Below are 18,291 nucleotides of genomic sequence, written 5' to 3'. Positions count from 1 at the left end.
GTATGACTATAGAATAATGTGCAATTGGATTTTTAATTTTTTTTATCATGTCATGACGTTATCGGGCCTTTTTTCATATCATTATCGAGCCACTAATGTACTCATCATGGAAGTTGTGATTGTATTTTGATGAAGAAGGTCATGTTCATCGTGTCCGAGTGTTTCCTGTACGTATCATGTTCAGAGTTGGGTTCATCGGATCATGTCGTTATCACAGCAACACAATAATGCCCGATTTCCTCAACCTACTTTCTCCAAATTTATCAAAACTTTGCGAGAATCGATGATGGTTTTTCATTGATCCCATAGTCATACAACAAGACTTGAACCTCCGACCAACTGGTTGGAAAGAAAACGTCTTCCCAACTAAGTTGTTTGGATCGACGATACACACGAAAACACACAAACTCTTAACCCAAACTGAAATGTTACAAATTTACAACATTACTTAGCATCTCCAATCTAACCCCACATAACAAAGTGCACAACCAAAGGCCATCAAGAAGTGAAATGTAACTCAACCAATTTGAGGCCTTGCTTAATTCATCCGAAACCGAGGAAGAACATTACTTGATGGTAATGTAGCGATTTGTTCCATGTTTAGCCCAGTACTCTTTCAAATCAACGGAAACCGACAAATCCTGCCCGGCTTCCGCCAGTCTCGTGAGCAATCTGCTGAAGACGCTCCCACTCATTTTCCGGCCTCCCATCCGTGCATGCCTCTTGTTCGGCATTTGAGGCAGAGGGTACATCGACAGGGAGGTGGTGCAGCATGAAGACTGCCAGCCCCCATTGCCCCACTTGTAGCACTGCCGGGGAACTCCAGTGCATGAGCAAACGGGCCCTGGCATGCTCGACTCATCAAACATTATCTGGTTCATGGAACCAAGATCCTGAGCATCCCATTCAGTCTTGTAGCCTTCGGTTTTGACTTGCCTATTCAGATCCTCCCCTATCTTCTTCACTTTCTTTGGTGATCTAGCAGATCTCGCCTGAGCATCCTTGTTAGCTTTCGCCCTCGTCCCTTTCTTTGGAACTGGAGATTCGTGTGGAACCTGGGACACTGGAAATGCGTCACGTATGCAATCTTCTTTCATAGGATGATGTGCACGCTTAGATCCACGTGCACTACTGTTCACTAGATCGTTCATTGTGCTCTCATGGAATTGAAGTGCAGCAATGGCATTGTCGCGTTCTCTTAGGGCTTCATCCCTCTCTGCGATTGCTGCATCTAGTTGCTTAATAGCCACGTCTCTTTCATCCAAAGCCGACTTCTTCTCAGTCAGTGCTCTGTCTCGCTCTCGTGTGGCATCATCCCTTTCGTTGCAGAGCATCATGAGTTTGGAATTAAGTTGGAATGCAATTGGCTCCTTAATCTGATACTGGGGCATCGGATTCCACTGCAATTGCAATTGCATCATGTTTGAGAATGGTAAATAACAAATTTCTTGGCTAGTTACTATATTCAAGGAGAAAATCAGCTAATTTATATTACCTGTGGCACTGGCACCTTATGGTAGCCATCCATCCTCTGTCTTGTGTTCTCTCGTCCGCTTTCATCCATCTCGTTCCTCACCTAATGCTAGAAAGACTAAACTGTCTCAAAGGCAAGAACTCACCTGCAGTTGGAAAAAATGGCGTTTAACAAAATCAGAGATCGTATCCACAAGCAACATCTTTGATCTATAGCTAACTCAAAACACGAAACACATAAACCAAACAGAGTATTCCATTTCAACAACAAATTCAAGCTCATACGAAAACACAAAAATCAGCATATAACATCTTCAATTTATAGCTAACTCAAAACTGGAAACGGATACAAACACAACACAAGCTTATGCTTAAGCTTAACCGAGCCTCACAACAGATTAATTCCAATTCAGTGCTTAGCTCCAACAATTCTTAATACAAATGCCTTACCAAAAAATTTGAAATTTATCACTGTAAATCACCTTCATTTGGACTTTAGAGATGGATACTCATTCATCCAAAACTTAAATTCAATCACTGAATGCTGCTTTCGAAATAGAAATTAATCCTCAGATAAACTATGACTGACATAGAAAGAACAAATATTTTCAGCATAGAAACGCCAATGCCACTCTTAATTTGGTGCATTCACGCTGGTAATGTGAGGTCAAAGCATATCCTCGCAGACTAGATTATCACAGGGAGAATCAACACACACAAAACAAACACTAGACCTGATTTAAACGAATTCAACAAATTATCCAAACAAACTCAACAAGATCTCGGATTCTCAGCTCGTCAGCGAAGCGTAACCACAAATTAAACAAAAATTGAAAACAAAACGGATGCCTGCTACAATAGATCAGACGGAAAATCTCAGAAGGAGCTCAGAAAACATTAATTATACATAATTATTTCGAGATCCTATGCATACATGTACATGCGCGGAAAGAGTAGAAGCAGTTGGATTCTTACTTATGAGAGAGAAACAGTGAAAAATTAAACACCGCGAGAGAGAAAAGAAGTGTGGATCACATCTTCCGACGAGGATAGTGGAGTAGGCGGCGGCGGAGTCGCCGGAGAAGAAAGCGGAGCAGTTGAAGAAGTGTGAATTTTTTTCAGCTGAAGAAGAAAACCCCTTTTTCCTTCGCCTTCTCTCTCTACTTCTTTTTATTGCAAAAAATCTAAATAATTGTACTATTCCCAAAATTTACTATTTCAATATAAAAATAATCAAATTTTATTTTATTAATTTTTAAATAAAAGTAAGTAAGTTTTTTTAATCATTTCTTTATTTGAATTTTTCTTCAACTTGTTGTACATTAAAATTTGTATTTTTTTTATAAATTTGTTTTATCAATAGATTATATTCTTTCTGTCCCATGATACTCCTCGCATTTCATTTTAGATCATAGATTAATGAGATTGAGTAACTAGTAGAGTTAAATTAATATTTTAGGGATAATAAAAAAATATTAATAAAAGTATACTCCCTCCGTCCGCTAGGAGTCTCATTCCTTGGCGGCACTGGTTTTAAGAAATGTTAAGAAAAGTGGATGGAAAAAGGTTAGTGGAATAGGAGTCCCGAGGCATATTAGGGTGCCACCACCCCTTAAAATAACACCATACCACTATTCCTAGCCAATCATTTGTACAAGTGGACGAATAATAAGCTGCCACGTGGCAAAAAAAAAATCTGAAAAAGACAGCCAGCAATTTGTTGGTCTTTATACAACAATTTTTCTTGTCCAGCAATATACGACACACTATACAACAATCTATAGATTGTTGTGTAGTGTTTGTAATATTGTTGTATAAGTGGTGCCACGGTGTCACTTTAAGAGGGGTTGTCATTTTAACACAAACCTAGAAGTCCCACTTATATATATTAGTTTTAAATTGAATGTGAGTGGAATGAGTTAGGTGAAGGTAAGACCCTATTATCATTTATGGTAAAAGTGAACCAGGACTCTTATTCGCGGACGGATTAAAATGGAAAAACGTGACTCCTATTCGTGGACGGAGGGAGTATTTAATTAACTCTAATATCTTAATAAAATCTTATAATTCTTACTTAAAATATAAATAATGAAAGTAGTTTGAGGAAGGCTGAAAAAAAGAGTGTTAGCATAAGACGGAGGGAGTATTTTAGTTTAAAAACTTCAAATATGTGTTTGGTAGAATATCTGGACGTAGACGTACAGTAATACGAATGGTAGAATTCTCAAAATATAGAACTAAATTTTGTCAACAAAAATGGCCAAAATTCACCTATGTTAACTCCGTCCCACGAGAATATACACATATATTTTATAATCCGTCGCACAATAATATTCACTTTTTTATTTTAAAAGTCTTTTACTCTAATGAGATGAGATTCATTCTCCACTAACAATACTGTAATTACTTTTTTCTCTCTACTTCTCTTTTACTTTATTAATTTTATATTAAAACTCATGTGAAACTAAAATGGCATATTCTTTGAAACCGAGGAAATATTATCTTATGCCATCATGCCTTGGACTATATGCCTAATTAAATAAAAAAAAGTAGGGATCTCGCTTGAACATAAAAATTAAAACCTTTTTCGCCTTTTTTCGTTTGAAATTAATTTTATTCACCATATCATATCACATAGTTAACACTACGACACAAAAATATAAGTGAATTTGACACATTTATGTACTAAAAATTGGGTAAATAATTAGATGCAGCACTTTATTTTATATGAAGACAATATCAAGCTCATCACACATAAAACATATCCTCATTTAGTCGAAACAGCTACAAAATTCTGAACTAGAACAAATCCCAAAACAATACACCATTAATGAAAAGCTAAGTTCTTCAAAGTAACCTAAGAATGAGGAGTCTTTCTGCTCAGAACAAGCACAGCTTCTTGAGCCAGAGCCAAAGGCGACTTCCCGGTTCGATTCTGTATCGATTTCTTCTACCTACCTGCAGAGCAAGAAGGAAGTATAACAGCTTGAATTGAGAAATAAACAAAAAAGATAAGAGCAAAGAGATGCATGATTGATTTTGTCGTTTCGAAATGTCCGATATTACATGTCTGATTTCTTTTTATGGTAATTAAGTCTCACATTCCATTAACTCATCTTACTCACATTTCATCATAAAACTATATAAATGAGACCTACATTTTACTAACTCATTTCAACTACGTTCCTTCGCATATCTTATAACCTGTGCAGATTCCAAATGGGACAAATTATGCCATAGAGATGAGATTCGATGCATTGCTGAAGATGTATGAGAAAGAATGAAACAAGTTGGATTCTAACAAGTTAGAGCACTTTGCAATGGATGAACATAGATTCACAGCTCCTTTGGTTAAGCAGAAAAATTTATTCTATTGATGCACGAAGCAACGATGAAACATCGAAAATTTGCTTCATTTTTTCTCAAATGAGGCAACACAGCAGGATCATGTCATACACAAAATCATAATAACACCCTCTTAATTTAGAAGCTAATATAAAGTAGTCTAATTTAATCAATTATCGCAATGCATGTCAAGAACCGAACAACCAGACCTGCATAGCTATGAAGAGCACGAGATGTTGTACCTATGTCGCCTGCTGATCTTGCAATGTGGAAGCCATGAGAGTTGCTATCTTCGTCTAACCGCTTTCATCCTTACGCGTACTGTGATTGTTGAGAATAGCCCAATATCTTTTTCGCCAATGGGACTAGGGCGACTAATACTATCTGCAGCTGCTCCGTACTGTTGACCTTGAAGCTAAACTGTCCTGAGCCCTTGTTATTGATATTGAAACGACAAAACAAATTTGAATGCCGGCCAATAGGGATCTGTGTCTGGGAATTGCACCCGATAGCAACATCTCCATGCCAATCCATGACCGAAAGTCCAAAGGTTGATAAAAATCGTCCCAATGGATGATCTTTGTCCCTCAGGGTTGCCTCCAAACTACCACCATAGGCGACCTCCCCTCGACCATAAATACCACCCCCAGACACAACAATCTGCCCGCGCTTCCCGATTATCAATTTATCTTCCAACTTCAGTCCACCAGTTACAACATCACCCAAAACCGTAGCGGAGATACCAGCAGTTGCCTTATTTATTCTGTGGTTGCTGAACCTCGTCTCACTTCGTAGAGTATAAGCATAGTCCTTCCCAAGAGATTGCATATCGAACCCTAGAGATGTTGCTTTTCCTTTTCCATGCTTCACTGAGCATGCAAATTCCATTTGAAGGTTCGCGTCCTTTTTATCCTTTGAAATGTGACCAGAGAAAGATATTGGGACCTTCTCCTTGACCACGAATAATCTCTCGACATTTATGCCATCGTATCCGATGTCGTGATCCCAACCATTGGGTTCTAGGACAGCCCTCACAAGCCAGGGGTTCGAGGAATCAAGAGAACGATACCTATGAGTCGGATTATCAGAATCAAATGAAGCGGGTAAGGCCAAGTCAGGCATAGGAACGGGTACAGATGCAGCAGCAGAGGTCTCTTCTTCGCCATTGTCGCCATAATCAGAAGGCATATTCTTAGCTTCTTCCTGCAATTTCTTCATCATCTTCCGCCGCTTCCTCTCTTCCTTGAGCTGCTGCTTCATGAAAAGTTTCTCTCGATATTCCAATTCATCATAGTATGCCTTTCTTTGCACCTTACTAAGCTTGTCCAGCTGAGCTTTAGACAACGGTTTGAATGGAGGCAATTCATCGTATTCCGAATTTTCTTCTTCGTCTGAGCATTCATCTAAACCATCATCTATATCGTCATCATCTCCATCACCAAATTGCTCGGATGGAAGTTTAACTTCAGGTCTTGATTGGAGAATAGATGAAAGAAGAAACGGTAATGGAGGCGATCTTGTTCGCTGGGCGAAAGGCCTCCCAGGAGGCGTATCTTGTAACTTCAGGAGAGTATTTGCTTCAGCAAGAATTTTTGAAGCGAATGACAGAAGCAACAAGTGTGGCTTCCAGACCTGACCATTAGGCAACACCCTCTGCCCGGCTCGGTTAGTCCTGCAAGCTGAGTGGTTTTCCACCAAAGAAACGGGATTCATTAGCCGCATATCTCCAGCAGCTTGACGTACAGCTTGCTGAACAACATGCGACCTCTGCGTCACAAACATATCATAACTCGTTGCAGTGCCATTGGGCCCTTCAGGCGGAGCAGATGCAGCGTGAGTCAGTACAACAATGGCATTGAACCAGATAGACGGTCCAAATGTTTCAGTGATTGTCCGCAGCAATGGCATATCACCAAAATCTCTGCTTTGCATATCCAACCTATCCAGATACAAAACAATATCAGGGGGTGTTTTCTTGATAAAATTTTTAACCGAACGAAGGATTCTTTCATTTTCACGTTGGTCTGACCAAGAAGGCAGAAGTCCAGGTGTATCGATCACACGCACCCTGATTCCTTGCACAGTCCCAACAATATCTTGAACCTTCTTCGTGCCCAACTCAAAAGCATCGGTACCAAAAAATACCTCATCAAATATGGAATTAAGAGTTGCGCTTTTGCCAACTCCTGATTTCCCAAGAACCATGATTGTACATGTAAAATCCAGGGGCTCTTGTCCACCTGCTTCAAGCTGCTCGGCCATTGCACTCGCACGATCAAAGCTAAACGTAGCACCACGTCCCCCACTTCTCCCATGGAGCTGTTCGGCCAAGCCCAATCTATATAAGACCTGAGCCACAACAACATTATGTGGAGTCTGACCAAGTCTACGTGCAAGACGTAGAAATTTGACACGAATCATCTGGAGCTTTTCACGAGTCTCATCATACTCTTCAGTTTCCCCATTCGTGGGATCCTCAACAAGTTGGTTCTGCGTAGCAGAAGCAGCTCCATTTGCCCGGGGCTGCTGCACTACCCGAGAGCTGGGTTCTAATAGTGGTGCAGCACGGCCAAGACCAGCAGGACGAGTGGGAGTTGCAGAGTTACTGTTTGTAGATGAAGTATCAGTTGCGGACCCATGTTTCATATTTTGAGGAGTAGGTTCTGACAGCGGACTATTATGCCCAACTCCAGACGAATGGTTAGCTACAGATTTGGCAGAGAAGGACTTGTCTGCTGCAGGTTTAGGCTCCTGAGCTGCAATTGCTGTATCATCCCGAGTTACAGGTTCCTGTACCTTAGAAGCATCCTCAAAGTTGGCTGGACGAGCAGGTGAAAAGTCGGCTGTGGAAGAATTTCCAGCAGATGATAAGATATCGATACTTGGTCTGACTTCCTGTTGTTTATTTCCAGACAAAGATGCTTCCTGCTGTTCATCTTTATTCCCCAACAAAGATACTTCAGGTTTTTCATCTTCCTTTCCAACCTGTTCAGGTCTTTCGTTAATTTTACCAGACACTTCAGCACTATCATTGGTAAGATTTGGCTGAGAATGACTAGAACCTTTTGCTGATAACTCTGGTGAGCTGGATTGAGGGTTAACTTCTGCTATCTCCTTGACGAGGTTGGAATCATCGACAGCATGCAAGTTAGTTTCAATTCCAGCACTTTCTTTAGCATGATCAGAATCTGAAGTACCCGAAACCGAAGTATGATTTATTTCTTTCTGACCCACATGCTGAGTTTCAATATTATCACCTTGCGTAGATTCAACATCTACCATCTTCGGTTCAATGGTCTCAACGTCTTTGGGATTGGCAGAAGAAATACATAACTTTTCCTCCGCTTCGTCCCCAACCTGATACTCTTGAGCATGCATATTACCCGGAACAGCTTTCTGTTCATTGTCACGAGCATCAGTTTCAATGGACTCAGAGTCTGGCCTAATGCCAGCTTCAATATTATCACCTTGCATAGATTCAACATCTACCATCTTCGGTTCAATGGTCTCAACGTCTTTGCGATTGGCAGAAGAAATACATAACTTTTCCTCTGCCTCGTCCCCAACCTGATACTCTTGAGCATGCATATTACCCGGAACAGCCTTCTGTTCATTGTCTTGAGCATCAGTTTCAATGGACTCAGACTCTGGCCTAATGCCAGCTTCACTTTCTATTACCCCATTTTGATCTTTATTATCCACTGATATCTCACGAATATGATCTTCTGGTACATCAACAGGTTCACTCTTTACCCTTTCATGATCCAAACTGTCTACCAAATCCTCATGGCCTGAGGTACCATTTTCATGATTGCAGAAAGAGGCACCATCTCCTAATTTACCGTCATCTGGAATTTCCGTTATCGTGGCAGGAGAATTCTCAACTTCAGAATTCTCAGCTCTGATTACCTCAGTGGATTCTGAAGTTCCTGGGTCCTCGGGAATCAATTTTTCTGTATTGTCCGCATCAGCATATTTCGTATCTCCAGAAATCAAAGCTTCAAGAAAGCTTTTTTTATTATCTGACTGACCATCATCAAGCTCTTGATTGGACTTCTCCAACTTCTCAGTTTCACCAGTAACGACAGCGGACTCAACAATTTCTTTATACTCACCATCCTCGACATCATGGCCATTACCATTATTCTTAGAAAAAATCGATCCATTCTTTTCACCTGTCACAACTTCCTCTATAACAGTTTCCCCATCATCATGATTTTCCTCACTCGTTAAAATCTCAGGATTGACATTGACACCACTCATAACTGTAAATTTATCTGGATTTCCTTCCAAAGTCCCTATTAATTCAGAATTTTCCACATCAGTATTTAACTCATCTCCTGCACCACTGATCCGGGTTTTGGCAGCAACATCCTCTTCGATTACTCCTTCATCAAGAGAGCAGTTTGATCCATCCAAACTCGAACGAACAATTTCCTTCACACTGTGCTCCAGACCATCGTGGTTTTCACCGTTCCTCTCCTCTAGCTTGGCATCCTCTGCAATGCCAATGCCATTTTCCATTACAGAAAAAACTGACAAAAGCCTGAATAAAAAAACAAACTATTAGCATTATTTCATCACAATTAGCTCATATGCAATCTGTAGCCGAGCCAGTAAACCAAATTCACTCGGATTATCAAAAACCTAATCATCAGGAATGAAACAAAGTTCAAACATAGAAATCGCACCAAAACCCCCAATCCCAGCACTCTCTAAATCACAACCAATAAGAAGAAAAAAAATAGAAAAAAAGCACCTATTTGCAAATCAATTAATTCATTACTGCACGAAAAAATTAGCGATAAACATATATACATAATGAATCTTAACTAGGGTTTAGCACGATTTGATATCAATCAAAACATAATCTAGATTACAGAATAAATTAACCACATTCAACAACTCACCAGGCGTCTGGATGTGGAGGGAGGAGAGAGGGAGAGAGATTGACACAGAAAGAGCTAACGAGATAGAGAGAGTGAGAGAGAGAGAGCAATCGGATTTGGGATAAAGAAGAAGAAGAAAGGAGATTTTTCCTGTCGGAGTCGACAAGATTTTATAAAGTAGTGCGGAGACGTTGAAGAGTTAGGTGATAATTTGAGGATAAGAGAATATGACATTAACGGGTTGTACGGCTAAATGGGTCGGGTTGGGTTGGTTCGAGCCGGTATCAACGCGTTTCTACGATTCATGGGTAACTTAGTTGCACTACAAAGTTATGACCCCAATTAATGGGTTGTGCGGCTAAACAGGTCGGATCGGGTTGGTTCGGGTCAGTACCTGCGTTGTTTCTGTGATTCATGGTTAACTAGTTGCATTACAAAGTTACGATCCCAATTAATCTTATTTGATTCGGTATAAATAAGTTAAGTTTGATGCATACTTCAACATATATGAATATTCGATTATGTTCTATCAACTGAGTATAAAAATCTCATGTTTTTTAATAGACTTGATTATTCAACTAGTTCAGATACAATAATATAGAACCAACTAGTTAACCGATACTAATATCAACTCTAATTTGTAAAAATTGAGCTAATTAAATTATCAATTAATCAAATAAATAACTATTTAGGCCATCTCCAACCTTTTACACCAAACTCGAATTCATTTTTGAGTATGGATCACACCAAAAAGTACTTTTACTCCAATCATTTACTCCAAACTCAAACCCAAAAGAATATTCCATATTTATATACTTTTTACACCTTTTCAATTATACCTACATATTTATTTTAAATTACATATTAGTCCCACAATATTTTTAATTATGTAAATTAAATAAGTATACAAAATTTTCTTATTAATATATTTATATATTAAATGTACTTTATATATTCAAGATGAACCAGATGACTATGCAACTAGAGCATATTCTTCGTACTTCGACAATATTGGAGGATCCGGTTCTGATTTACCAAATTATTAGATTACGTTTTTCATTTTATTATAATAATTTGTTGTTCGTGTTTTATTTTATTTTAATGCATTGTGTTTAACTTGCTTTCTTAATAAAGACTTGCTCTATAGTTGTGCGACATCCATCCATAGCTCTTTAGTAAAAATGAATCTCAGCTAAACAACTTCTAAACTATTGACACATAATTGAAACTTTTAAACTATTAATACGGTAAGCAATAATAACAAGATTTTTTTAGCAATATTCATTCATATATTTATAAATTTATTAGTTATTATTTGCTAAAAAAACATATTTTATTATAATATGGTCAGCTTGCTGATTCTTTTTTAATTTTCTTATGGAAAAATATTTGCAAAATCAAATAGAGAGTGTGTGTGTGATCAGATTTTCTAGACACTAGTACGACACACGCCAACATATCTCTACTCAACATCCATAGCTCTACTCAATATTTGCAAGGAGTGTCGGCTGATTCAAACTATCAAGAACTACAATACACAAATTATGGCCGGCTGATTCATGAACCTCCAAATAATATAAAGGACTATTATGCAATATTTAAAACTTTTTTGCAGTAGATACTCAATTTTGGTGTTCACTTCAAATTTGGTGTTGTTTGATTAAAAAACCCAAAAATGGGTATGGGTATGGAGTATGGTTGGAGCACATTTTTACACCAAAAATGGGATTTGGTGTATGGTTGGAGGTGGTCTTATAACTAATGTTTAAGCTGATTAACTGAAAAATAATTAAAATTAAAATGGCTAGTTGCACTACAGGGTTATTATCCCAAGTCCGAACCGACTTTATATGATTCGATTATTGGTTAAACGATAATCGACCAACCGAATATTCACTTGTTAGTTCTCAAATAAAATAAAATAATTTTAAAAAAAAATATTATTAATTGTACTTAGGAAATCATGAGATACACCTCCTTAGTAGCTGACTTTCTTTCTAGGGAAGCGTAGTGCACATGCATCGAAAGGGCTGTGCAATTTACTATAGTATAAAAGTTTAATTTCTAGGTTCGGATTATAATATATTTCCAATGATATGGATTAATGAAAATTTTATGATTGTTATCTGAGTTGAGCTGTAAATAATTTTTCAAACACAACTCATAATATTGTTAGACATCATTATGTGTAATCGATTATATTTCGAACACAACTCATAAACATTATATGTACAAAATTGAAATACCATATACTATTATTTTTTCTTTTTACTTGCCGTAACATGTAATGTACTTATGTATATGTCTCCTTGTGACAAGGGCAATCAATTAATTACTTGTCTGCCATGTTACACAGATTATGATGGATAAATTCATTATGAATAGCAACCACAAATACATTTTTGGGATTTTCCCTTTGTTGGAAATGGGTTAAACATAGAATCATATTTTGAATAGATAACGAAAACAAAATTAAAGTAGTAGTGTAGTATAGTAGTTGCTTCTATCATACATTGTGTGTAGACCAAAAGGCAAACATGTGGATAATTTCACTTTCTCACATCACTACATTTTCCACATTTGCCTTTTGTCACTCTCTCAGAATTTGGCTCTTTTTACATGGTTTCATACTATCATAGAGAATGGACGTGTCAGTGCATATTAAATTACTTTTATAAAAATATCTAAAACTATGTGGTTACTAATTTTTCCACATGAAATTCATCTCATTCAGATAATTCAAATTCTAGTTTCTATATCCTCATCGATTTAGAAAATACACGTGCAATAATTCACCATCAACTTTTGAAAAAATTAGATGGATATATTCGTACCATGTTAGTAATAAATAATACTTAGGTGGACTTAATGGGCTAAGCAATAAAGAATTTGGGCCTGGATAAATTGCATATACGCCAAGGTCCAGGAACAGATATTGGGCCTGTTTTAATCAAAATTCAATGTTTTATTTATCAGAAGATAATTCTTTAAGATTTAATAGTGCATTACATATGTTATCTGGATACTATTTGTAGTCATCGCTGTCATTTAGTCTACGTTATTTTGGTTTTTAGTACTCCCTTCGTCTCATAAACGTCATCACCCGATTTTAAGAGATATTATATTATTTTTGTGTTTAAATTAAAAGGAAAAAATATATTTTTATATACTCCGTGGGAGTTATGATAATAAATACTACCCCTGTTCACAAAATAGACTAGTTTTGTCATTTTGGCCGTCCACCAAAATTAGACCAATTTCTAAATATGAAAAGTTTTAAAATTTTAAATACGGAGTAGTACTAATAATATTGATCGGACCTCACAATCCACTAATATTACTTTTCTCTTATTTCTCTTCGCTCTTATTTTATCAATTGAACTTTAAAATCGGTGTTATACACAACTATGTCTATTTTAAGTGTACCGAGGTAGTATATAAAATCATTAATATATTTGATATTGAAGGCGATAGTGAGTGATATTGAAAGCAACGAAAAGAATGACTATCATTTATTTGCGAGGCCTTGGTTAGATCTTGGAAGATATTTTGTAATTTGTGTGTTTATAGAAAAGTAGTACTACTATTCTTTAAGAAAAATTGCCATATGTTGTTATCATGGTAAAACTTACTTACTAGTTTAATCAAATTATGATATATTTTGTAATTTCCAAAATTGGATGGAAAATATCATGAAGGTAGAATTTGACCACCTCACAGTGGAATTTTTTGTTGAAAAGCCAAAAAATCTTATATGAACGTCACCACGGATAAAGTATATGATGTCACATATTCATAAAGAAACCAGTTTCATTTGATTGAAAAATATCAAAATAGACGTAATAGAATGTAGATGACTGAATTTTTTCACGTGATACAAAACATGAATTTTTCTACATTACATGAAATTGAAAATCAAAACTTTTAGTAATATGTCACATTTTAGTGGAGTATATACCGATACCAAAAACAACATATCAAACACATAAATTTACAATTGAGACTAAAATTCCCAATTAGCCATCACTCTATATCTCTCTAGGCTTATTGAACAATAACATATGAATCTTTCTCACATTTCCTGCTAGCATAAATCTTGGCATACACTGATTTAGTTCTCATAGACAGCAGCACATCAAGGCCGAACCCCACGACACACGCGACCGCCATAACCACGAACACGAGCCGGTAGCAATGGGCGCCCACGCACGTGTTTCCGCCCCCGGCCGTGCTCGTCGCCTCGGCATCGTAGAGGAGGCCCGCGAGCAGGCCAGAGAAGAGGAACGAGCCCAGCGGGAGGTTGAGGATGAGGACGTTGTACATGAGGCCAAAGTACTTGAGGCCGAAGAGCTCCGACGCGGCCGGGACCGAGACGGCGAGGCGCACGCCGCTGCAGATGCCGACCAAGATAGAGCCCACGTAGAGCGATCCCGGCATGGCCACGGCCAGCACAACGTAGCCCATCGCCATTAGAATCTGTGAAGCCGCATTCCAAACCGGCCTGGGTGTTCCAGCCCTCCTACATTTGTAATATTTTCATCAGTTCTGATCAGTGGCGGATCCAGGATCTAGAAACGGAGGGGGCAGAATATATAGTATTAGCTTGATTTAGTGCGGACATTTATCGTTGTTCGGGGCAACGCCAGAGGCAAACGTGGGGGCGGATATGGTAATTTTACCTCCCGTAAGGGGAAAATAGCGGCACGGAGAGGGCGACCGCCCCCTCCTGTCCCCTAGATCCGCCACTGGTTCTGATTCATTACACTATAATGTATCATGATCAAATAAAATTGTACTCCCTTCCGTGATATAATGTCTCATTCTGTCGTCCGCCAAATAATCATTAGAATAACGTTCTATTATAAAACTAATATATATAACTCATTTTACTAACTTTATCTATAAAATCGGCAACGCGACATATATGACGACGGACAAAAAAATTACTACTCCATGATTTGAGATGGTGATTGAAATAACTTATCGTCTTATCCCACTTGCTGTGACTATTCGATGCATTCTTATCAGAAGGCGATAGCATAAGAAAGCTTCGGCCCCTTTAACACAGTGGACCACAAATTTATAGGTATAAAATCAAGGGGGAGGGCTTTTTAGGAAAGAAAAAGAAGATCAAGGTGGATCTTCATTGAAATATGTATCGTGAAATAGTGAAAATAATGTATATTCCTATTATATACTAGTATTTCAATAGATATAAAACTGCCACTAGGACCTAATTTTCCCTTATAGTCGGCTCGAAAAACACCTACCCCATAAGTACAACCTTCTTGCGAAAAAATACAATTATAACCCCTCATTAAACTATAGAACTCTTAACTATCTGCGCGTGTTCGTTTACTTTAGGCTGCAAACCATTTCTATCTAATGAATGCGCCACATCAAAAATTATATTAGTAATGTTATAGATCCGCCACTAATTGCCCACAAAAGATTTAGGGTTTAGGGTTAAAAATAAACTTAATGAAGCATAAAATTTATTCCTTCACGCGTTTAAAAACACAAAAGATGGAGGAAAAAGCCACGAAAACGCCAAATTCACAAAAGGTAAACCAAATATTATTGTAACTTGTAAGTATGTGCTAATATGCCTCATTATAAAGTAGATTCAACCTTTTCATTTAATTTAACAAAAATAATGGATATTGCGCATGGACCCATATATATGGTCAAATATTGAGTAGATCGTATTAAAAATATCAATGGCACGGTTCCTAAATCTAGTCCATAGTTATTTATAGCGTATATTCACGCGTTAAAATAAATATAGGGAAAAAAATACTAAAAATGAAACTTAAATAAATACTACTGTATTCAAACATACTTGATGAAGTATTCGGAAGCCGACCCGGATAGGATCCGACCGAAAAATCCCCATATGCTTGTGAGCGAAACGAATATGGATGCTTCCGCGTACCCGAGAGCCCGACCCATTTGCCCGAGATTATTTACAACCGAGAGACCCGGTCCCACCCCGCACAAAAACGACCCGAACAAGATCCAGAAATCCGCGGTTTTCATCGCCTCGCTAATCGTGTGCTCTTCCCCCACCACCGGCCGCCTCTTCTCCGCCGCCGCAACAACCGCTTCCACCTCCGGCGCCTCCACGAGAAGTGGCTCCGTCGCGCTCTGCTCCACGTCGGCGGATTCGCGATTAGAAGAGACGATATTCTTCGTGAGGAGGTAAATCGGGATGAGGAGAGGCAACGCTAGGAGGATCAGGAGAATCGCGGCGAAGAATTGCGAGAAGAGGCGGCCGTGGGCGCCGGTGATGTCGAATGCGAGGAGGTAGATCGCGATTACGACGGCGATTGCGTTGATTACGCCGAAGAATTTCGTCTCCTCGCCTTCCTCTGATGCCGTCTGCGACGGCGGGATCTCGCGGAGGAAGAGCATGGCGGAGAGGCAGACGATGAGGGGGACGACGGTGAGCATCAACAGAAACTTCGCCGGATCGTTGGCGAAGAGCGCGGAGCAGATGTCGGTGAAGATGGCGGTGCTCAGGCCGACGTAGCCTTTTAAGATTCCCGAAACAGGGCCGCGATTCTTCCGGAAATTGCGAAAGCATGTCACCAAAACCGCGGTGTTCATCCACGTCGTGCTGTTTCCGCCCATACAGATGAAGATACACATCTGCAGGGGAATCAATTCGCGTTTAAAAATTGGGGATTTCGGTCGAATCGTGGAAATTAGGGTTTAACACGTAATGAGTAAGGAATTACCGCCCAATAAGGTAGAGGCTGGATTCGGCCGCTGACGACGAGCCATTGCACGCCACAGCCGACGAATCCTTCGACGGAGCCGATGAGGAGGATGACGGCCGTGGGGAGGCGGTCGGAGGCGAGGCCGGCGATGATGCCGAAGGCTTTGCCGGCGTCTTTGGCGAATGAGAGGGTGTTGAGCTGGAGCTGAGTGAGTCCCATGAGTGTTTTGAGGGCGTCGGAATAGTTGGAGAAGGTGTAATTGTTGCCGGCAATTGCTTGCACCCACACGGCGGTGACGAGGCCGAGCCATTTTCCGGCGGGGGACGCCGGCGACAGCTTTACACCCATTCAGAAATGCGTAAATTGAGTACTAGTAGCTTTACTGTTCAGTGTTTGCTAAATGTCATAATTGGGGAGAAAACATGGAAATTATGGTGGTTCGGTGTTCCATACAGAATTCTGCATGGCCCTCCATACTTACGCCGGCCCGCACCGTTGCCTTTTACTTTTACATGTTATAATTATTTCTCCCAACTTGATATGGAATATTCTTTACGCTCTGCGAATAAGAGACCCGGTTCACTTTTACCATAAATGGTAATATGGTCCGACCTTCCACTTACTCATTCCACTCACATTTTATTTAAAACTAATACTCCTTCTGTTCACGGTTAGGAATCCCGGTCACTTTTTTGCATCCATTTTATAAAAATGATAAAAAATAGTTAAAGTGGAGAAATGGTAAAGTAAAATAGAGAATAATGTTGAGAAAACACTCTTGTCAACATTATTCTATCTTACTTTACCATTTCTCCACTTTAGCTATTTTTTTTTATTTTTATAAAATGGGTGCGCAAAAGTGACCAGGACTCCTAATCGCGGACAGAGAGAGTATATACAAGTGGGACCTCTATTCCACTGACTTCTTTCCCACTAACCTTTTTTAACATTTCTAAAAATTTATGTCACCAAGAAATGGGACTCCTTATAGCGGACGGAGGGAGTAGCATTTATGCGAGGCGAATCTCCTACTCCACAATTCGTGCTGCACTCCTACTCCACACTCATAATAAAATAAAATAATCTACCGTCACTTATTAAAATAGCCCAACAGTGCGGGCCGACGTCTTCTTCTTCCCACCGTGTATCACTAACCTTTTTGCTACCATCGCTAGTCTTGGTGACACCACCACCGTCTTCCGCGGATGCTGGCTCTGACACGACCGTTCCACCCGTCGCCATCGTCTCTCTTCTCTCTAGATTCGCTGCCGCCTTGCAAGGAAGGCAGGTCCAGGTCGGTGTTACGCCTTTGCAATCGAGCTGTTGTTTGCCTCAGTCTAGCCACGGTCGTTGCTCGCCTCAGTGCTGCAGTGAGCGGCAGAGAATCCCGAGCAGCCAACCCGGTGAAAACTCATCTCTATTTGGAGTTCTCAATTCTCTCGACTCCAATTCTGATTCTCAAGCTTTCTTAATTCATCTGCTCATGTGTCGCGATTTCTCCATCGGCGACAGGCGTTGGAGAAATTGAAGCAATGATGAGTTTCATCCAATTTGCAGAGAGTGAGGGAGTGTGAGAGTGACGATGGTGGCGGTGCAGAATTCAATCATCGAGGATGGGGGGTAGCGGGTTGAATTTTGAAAATGAAGTGCGGGCAAGTTTGTCATCGTGCATGTCTTTGTCGTGTCAGGGGAAACCCAATTCAGAAACACCAAACAACGACATTTGTATATGAATAGGTGGGTCCTACCACATTTATTTCTATCCGATTTCATTTCGTACAAAACCAATTGTGTGTAACCGAACGAGCCCTTTATATTTCCCAAAATTTGTCTAGATGTTTTGAAGCGGAAACGAACACATA

The 18,291-nt window shown here is 39.4% G+C and overlaps 3 protein-coding genes across 3 annotated transcripts; all 3 read right to left on the bottom strand.

Annotated features, from left to right (window-relative positions):
* Positions 1-270: 270 nt before the first annotated feature.
* Positions 271-2,643, bottom strand: LOC125216219 (protein BASIC PENTACYSTEINE4-like). Its single transcript, XM_048117877.1, has 3 exons — positions 2,449-2,643; positions 1,496-1,619; positions 271-1,400 (listed from the first exon to the last, which is right to left on the bottom strand). Exons 2-3 carry the CDS (start codon positions 1,562-1,564, stop codon positions 567-569), a joined length of 903 nt encoding a protein of 300 aa, XP_047973834.1. The 5' UTR covers positions 1,565-1,619; positions 2,449-2,643; the 3' UTR covers positions 271-566.
* Positions 2,644-4,212: 1,569 nt separating this feature from the next.
* On the bottom strand, positions 4,213-9,894 carry LOC125217037 (translocase of chloroplast 120, chloroplastic-like). Its single transcript, XM_048118860.1, has 3 exons — positions 9,729-9,894; positions 5,061-9,364; positions 4,213-4,431 (listed from the first exon to the last, which is right to left on the bottom strand). The coding sequence occupies exon 2, from the start codon at positions 9,340-9,342 to the stop codon at positions 5,131-5,133; it is 4,212 nt and encodes a 1,403-aa protein (XP_047974817.1). The 5' UTR covers positions 9,343-9,364; positions 9,729-9,894; the 3' UTR covers positions 4,213-4,431; positions 5,061-5,130.
* Positions 9,895-13,520: 3,626 nt separating this feature from the next.
* On the bottom strand, positions 13,521-16,973 carry LOC125213159 (protein NUCLEAR FUSION DEFECTIVE 4-like). Its single transcript, XM_048113540.1, has 3 exons — positions 16,448-16,973; positions 15,550-16,358; positions 13,521-14,226 (listed from the first exon to the last, which is right to left on the bottom strand). The coding sequence occupies exons 1-3, from the start codon at positions 16,775-16,777 to the stop codon at positions 13,752-13,754; spliced, it is 1,614 nt and encodes a 537-aa protein (XP_047969497.1). The 5' UTR covers positions 16,778-16,973; the 3' UTR covers positions 13,521-13,751.
* Positions 16,974-18,291: the final 1,318 nt, after the last annotated feature.

The sequence above is a fragment of the Salvia hispanica genome, chromosome 3 (genome assembly GCF_023119035.1).
Source record: "Salvia hispanica cultivar TCC Black 2014 chromosome 3, UniMelb_Shisp_WGS_1.0, whole genome shotgun sequence".
NCBI lineage: Eukaryota > Viridiplantae > Streptophyta > Magnoliopsida > Lamiales > Lamiaceae > Salvia > Salvia hispanica.
Note: the sequence above shows the minus strand (reverse complement) of the source record. Positions and strands in the feature narration are given on the sequence as shown.

Coding starts and splice junctions, on each gene's coding strand:
- LOC125216219 (XM_048117877.1), bottom strand. CDS start 1,564: ATGGATGAAAGCGGACGAGAGAACACAAGACAGAGGATGGATGGCTAC. Junction 1,401..1,495: donor ATAAGGTGCCAGTGCCACAG/GTAATATAAATT, acceptor TTGCAATTGCAG/TGGAATCCGATGCCCCAGTA.
- LOC125217037 (XM_048118860.1), bottom strand. CDS start 9,342: ATGGAAAATGGCATTGGCATTGCAGAGGATGCCAAGCTAGAGGAGAGG.
- LOC125213159 (XM_048113540.1), bottom strand. CDS start 16,777: ATGGGTGTAAAGCTGTCGCCGGCGTCCCCCGCCGGAAAATGGCTCGGC. Junction 16,359..16,447: donor AGCCTCTACCTTATTGGGCG/GTAATTCCTTAC, acceptor ATTCCCCTGCAG/ATGTGTATCTTCATCTGTAT. Junction 14,227..15,549: donor GCTTCCGAATACTTCATCAA/GTATGTTTGAAT, acceptor TTACAAATGTAG/GAGGGCTGGAACACCCAGGC.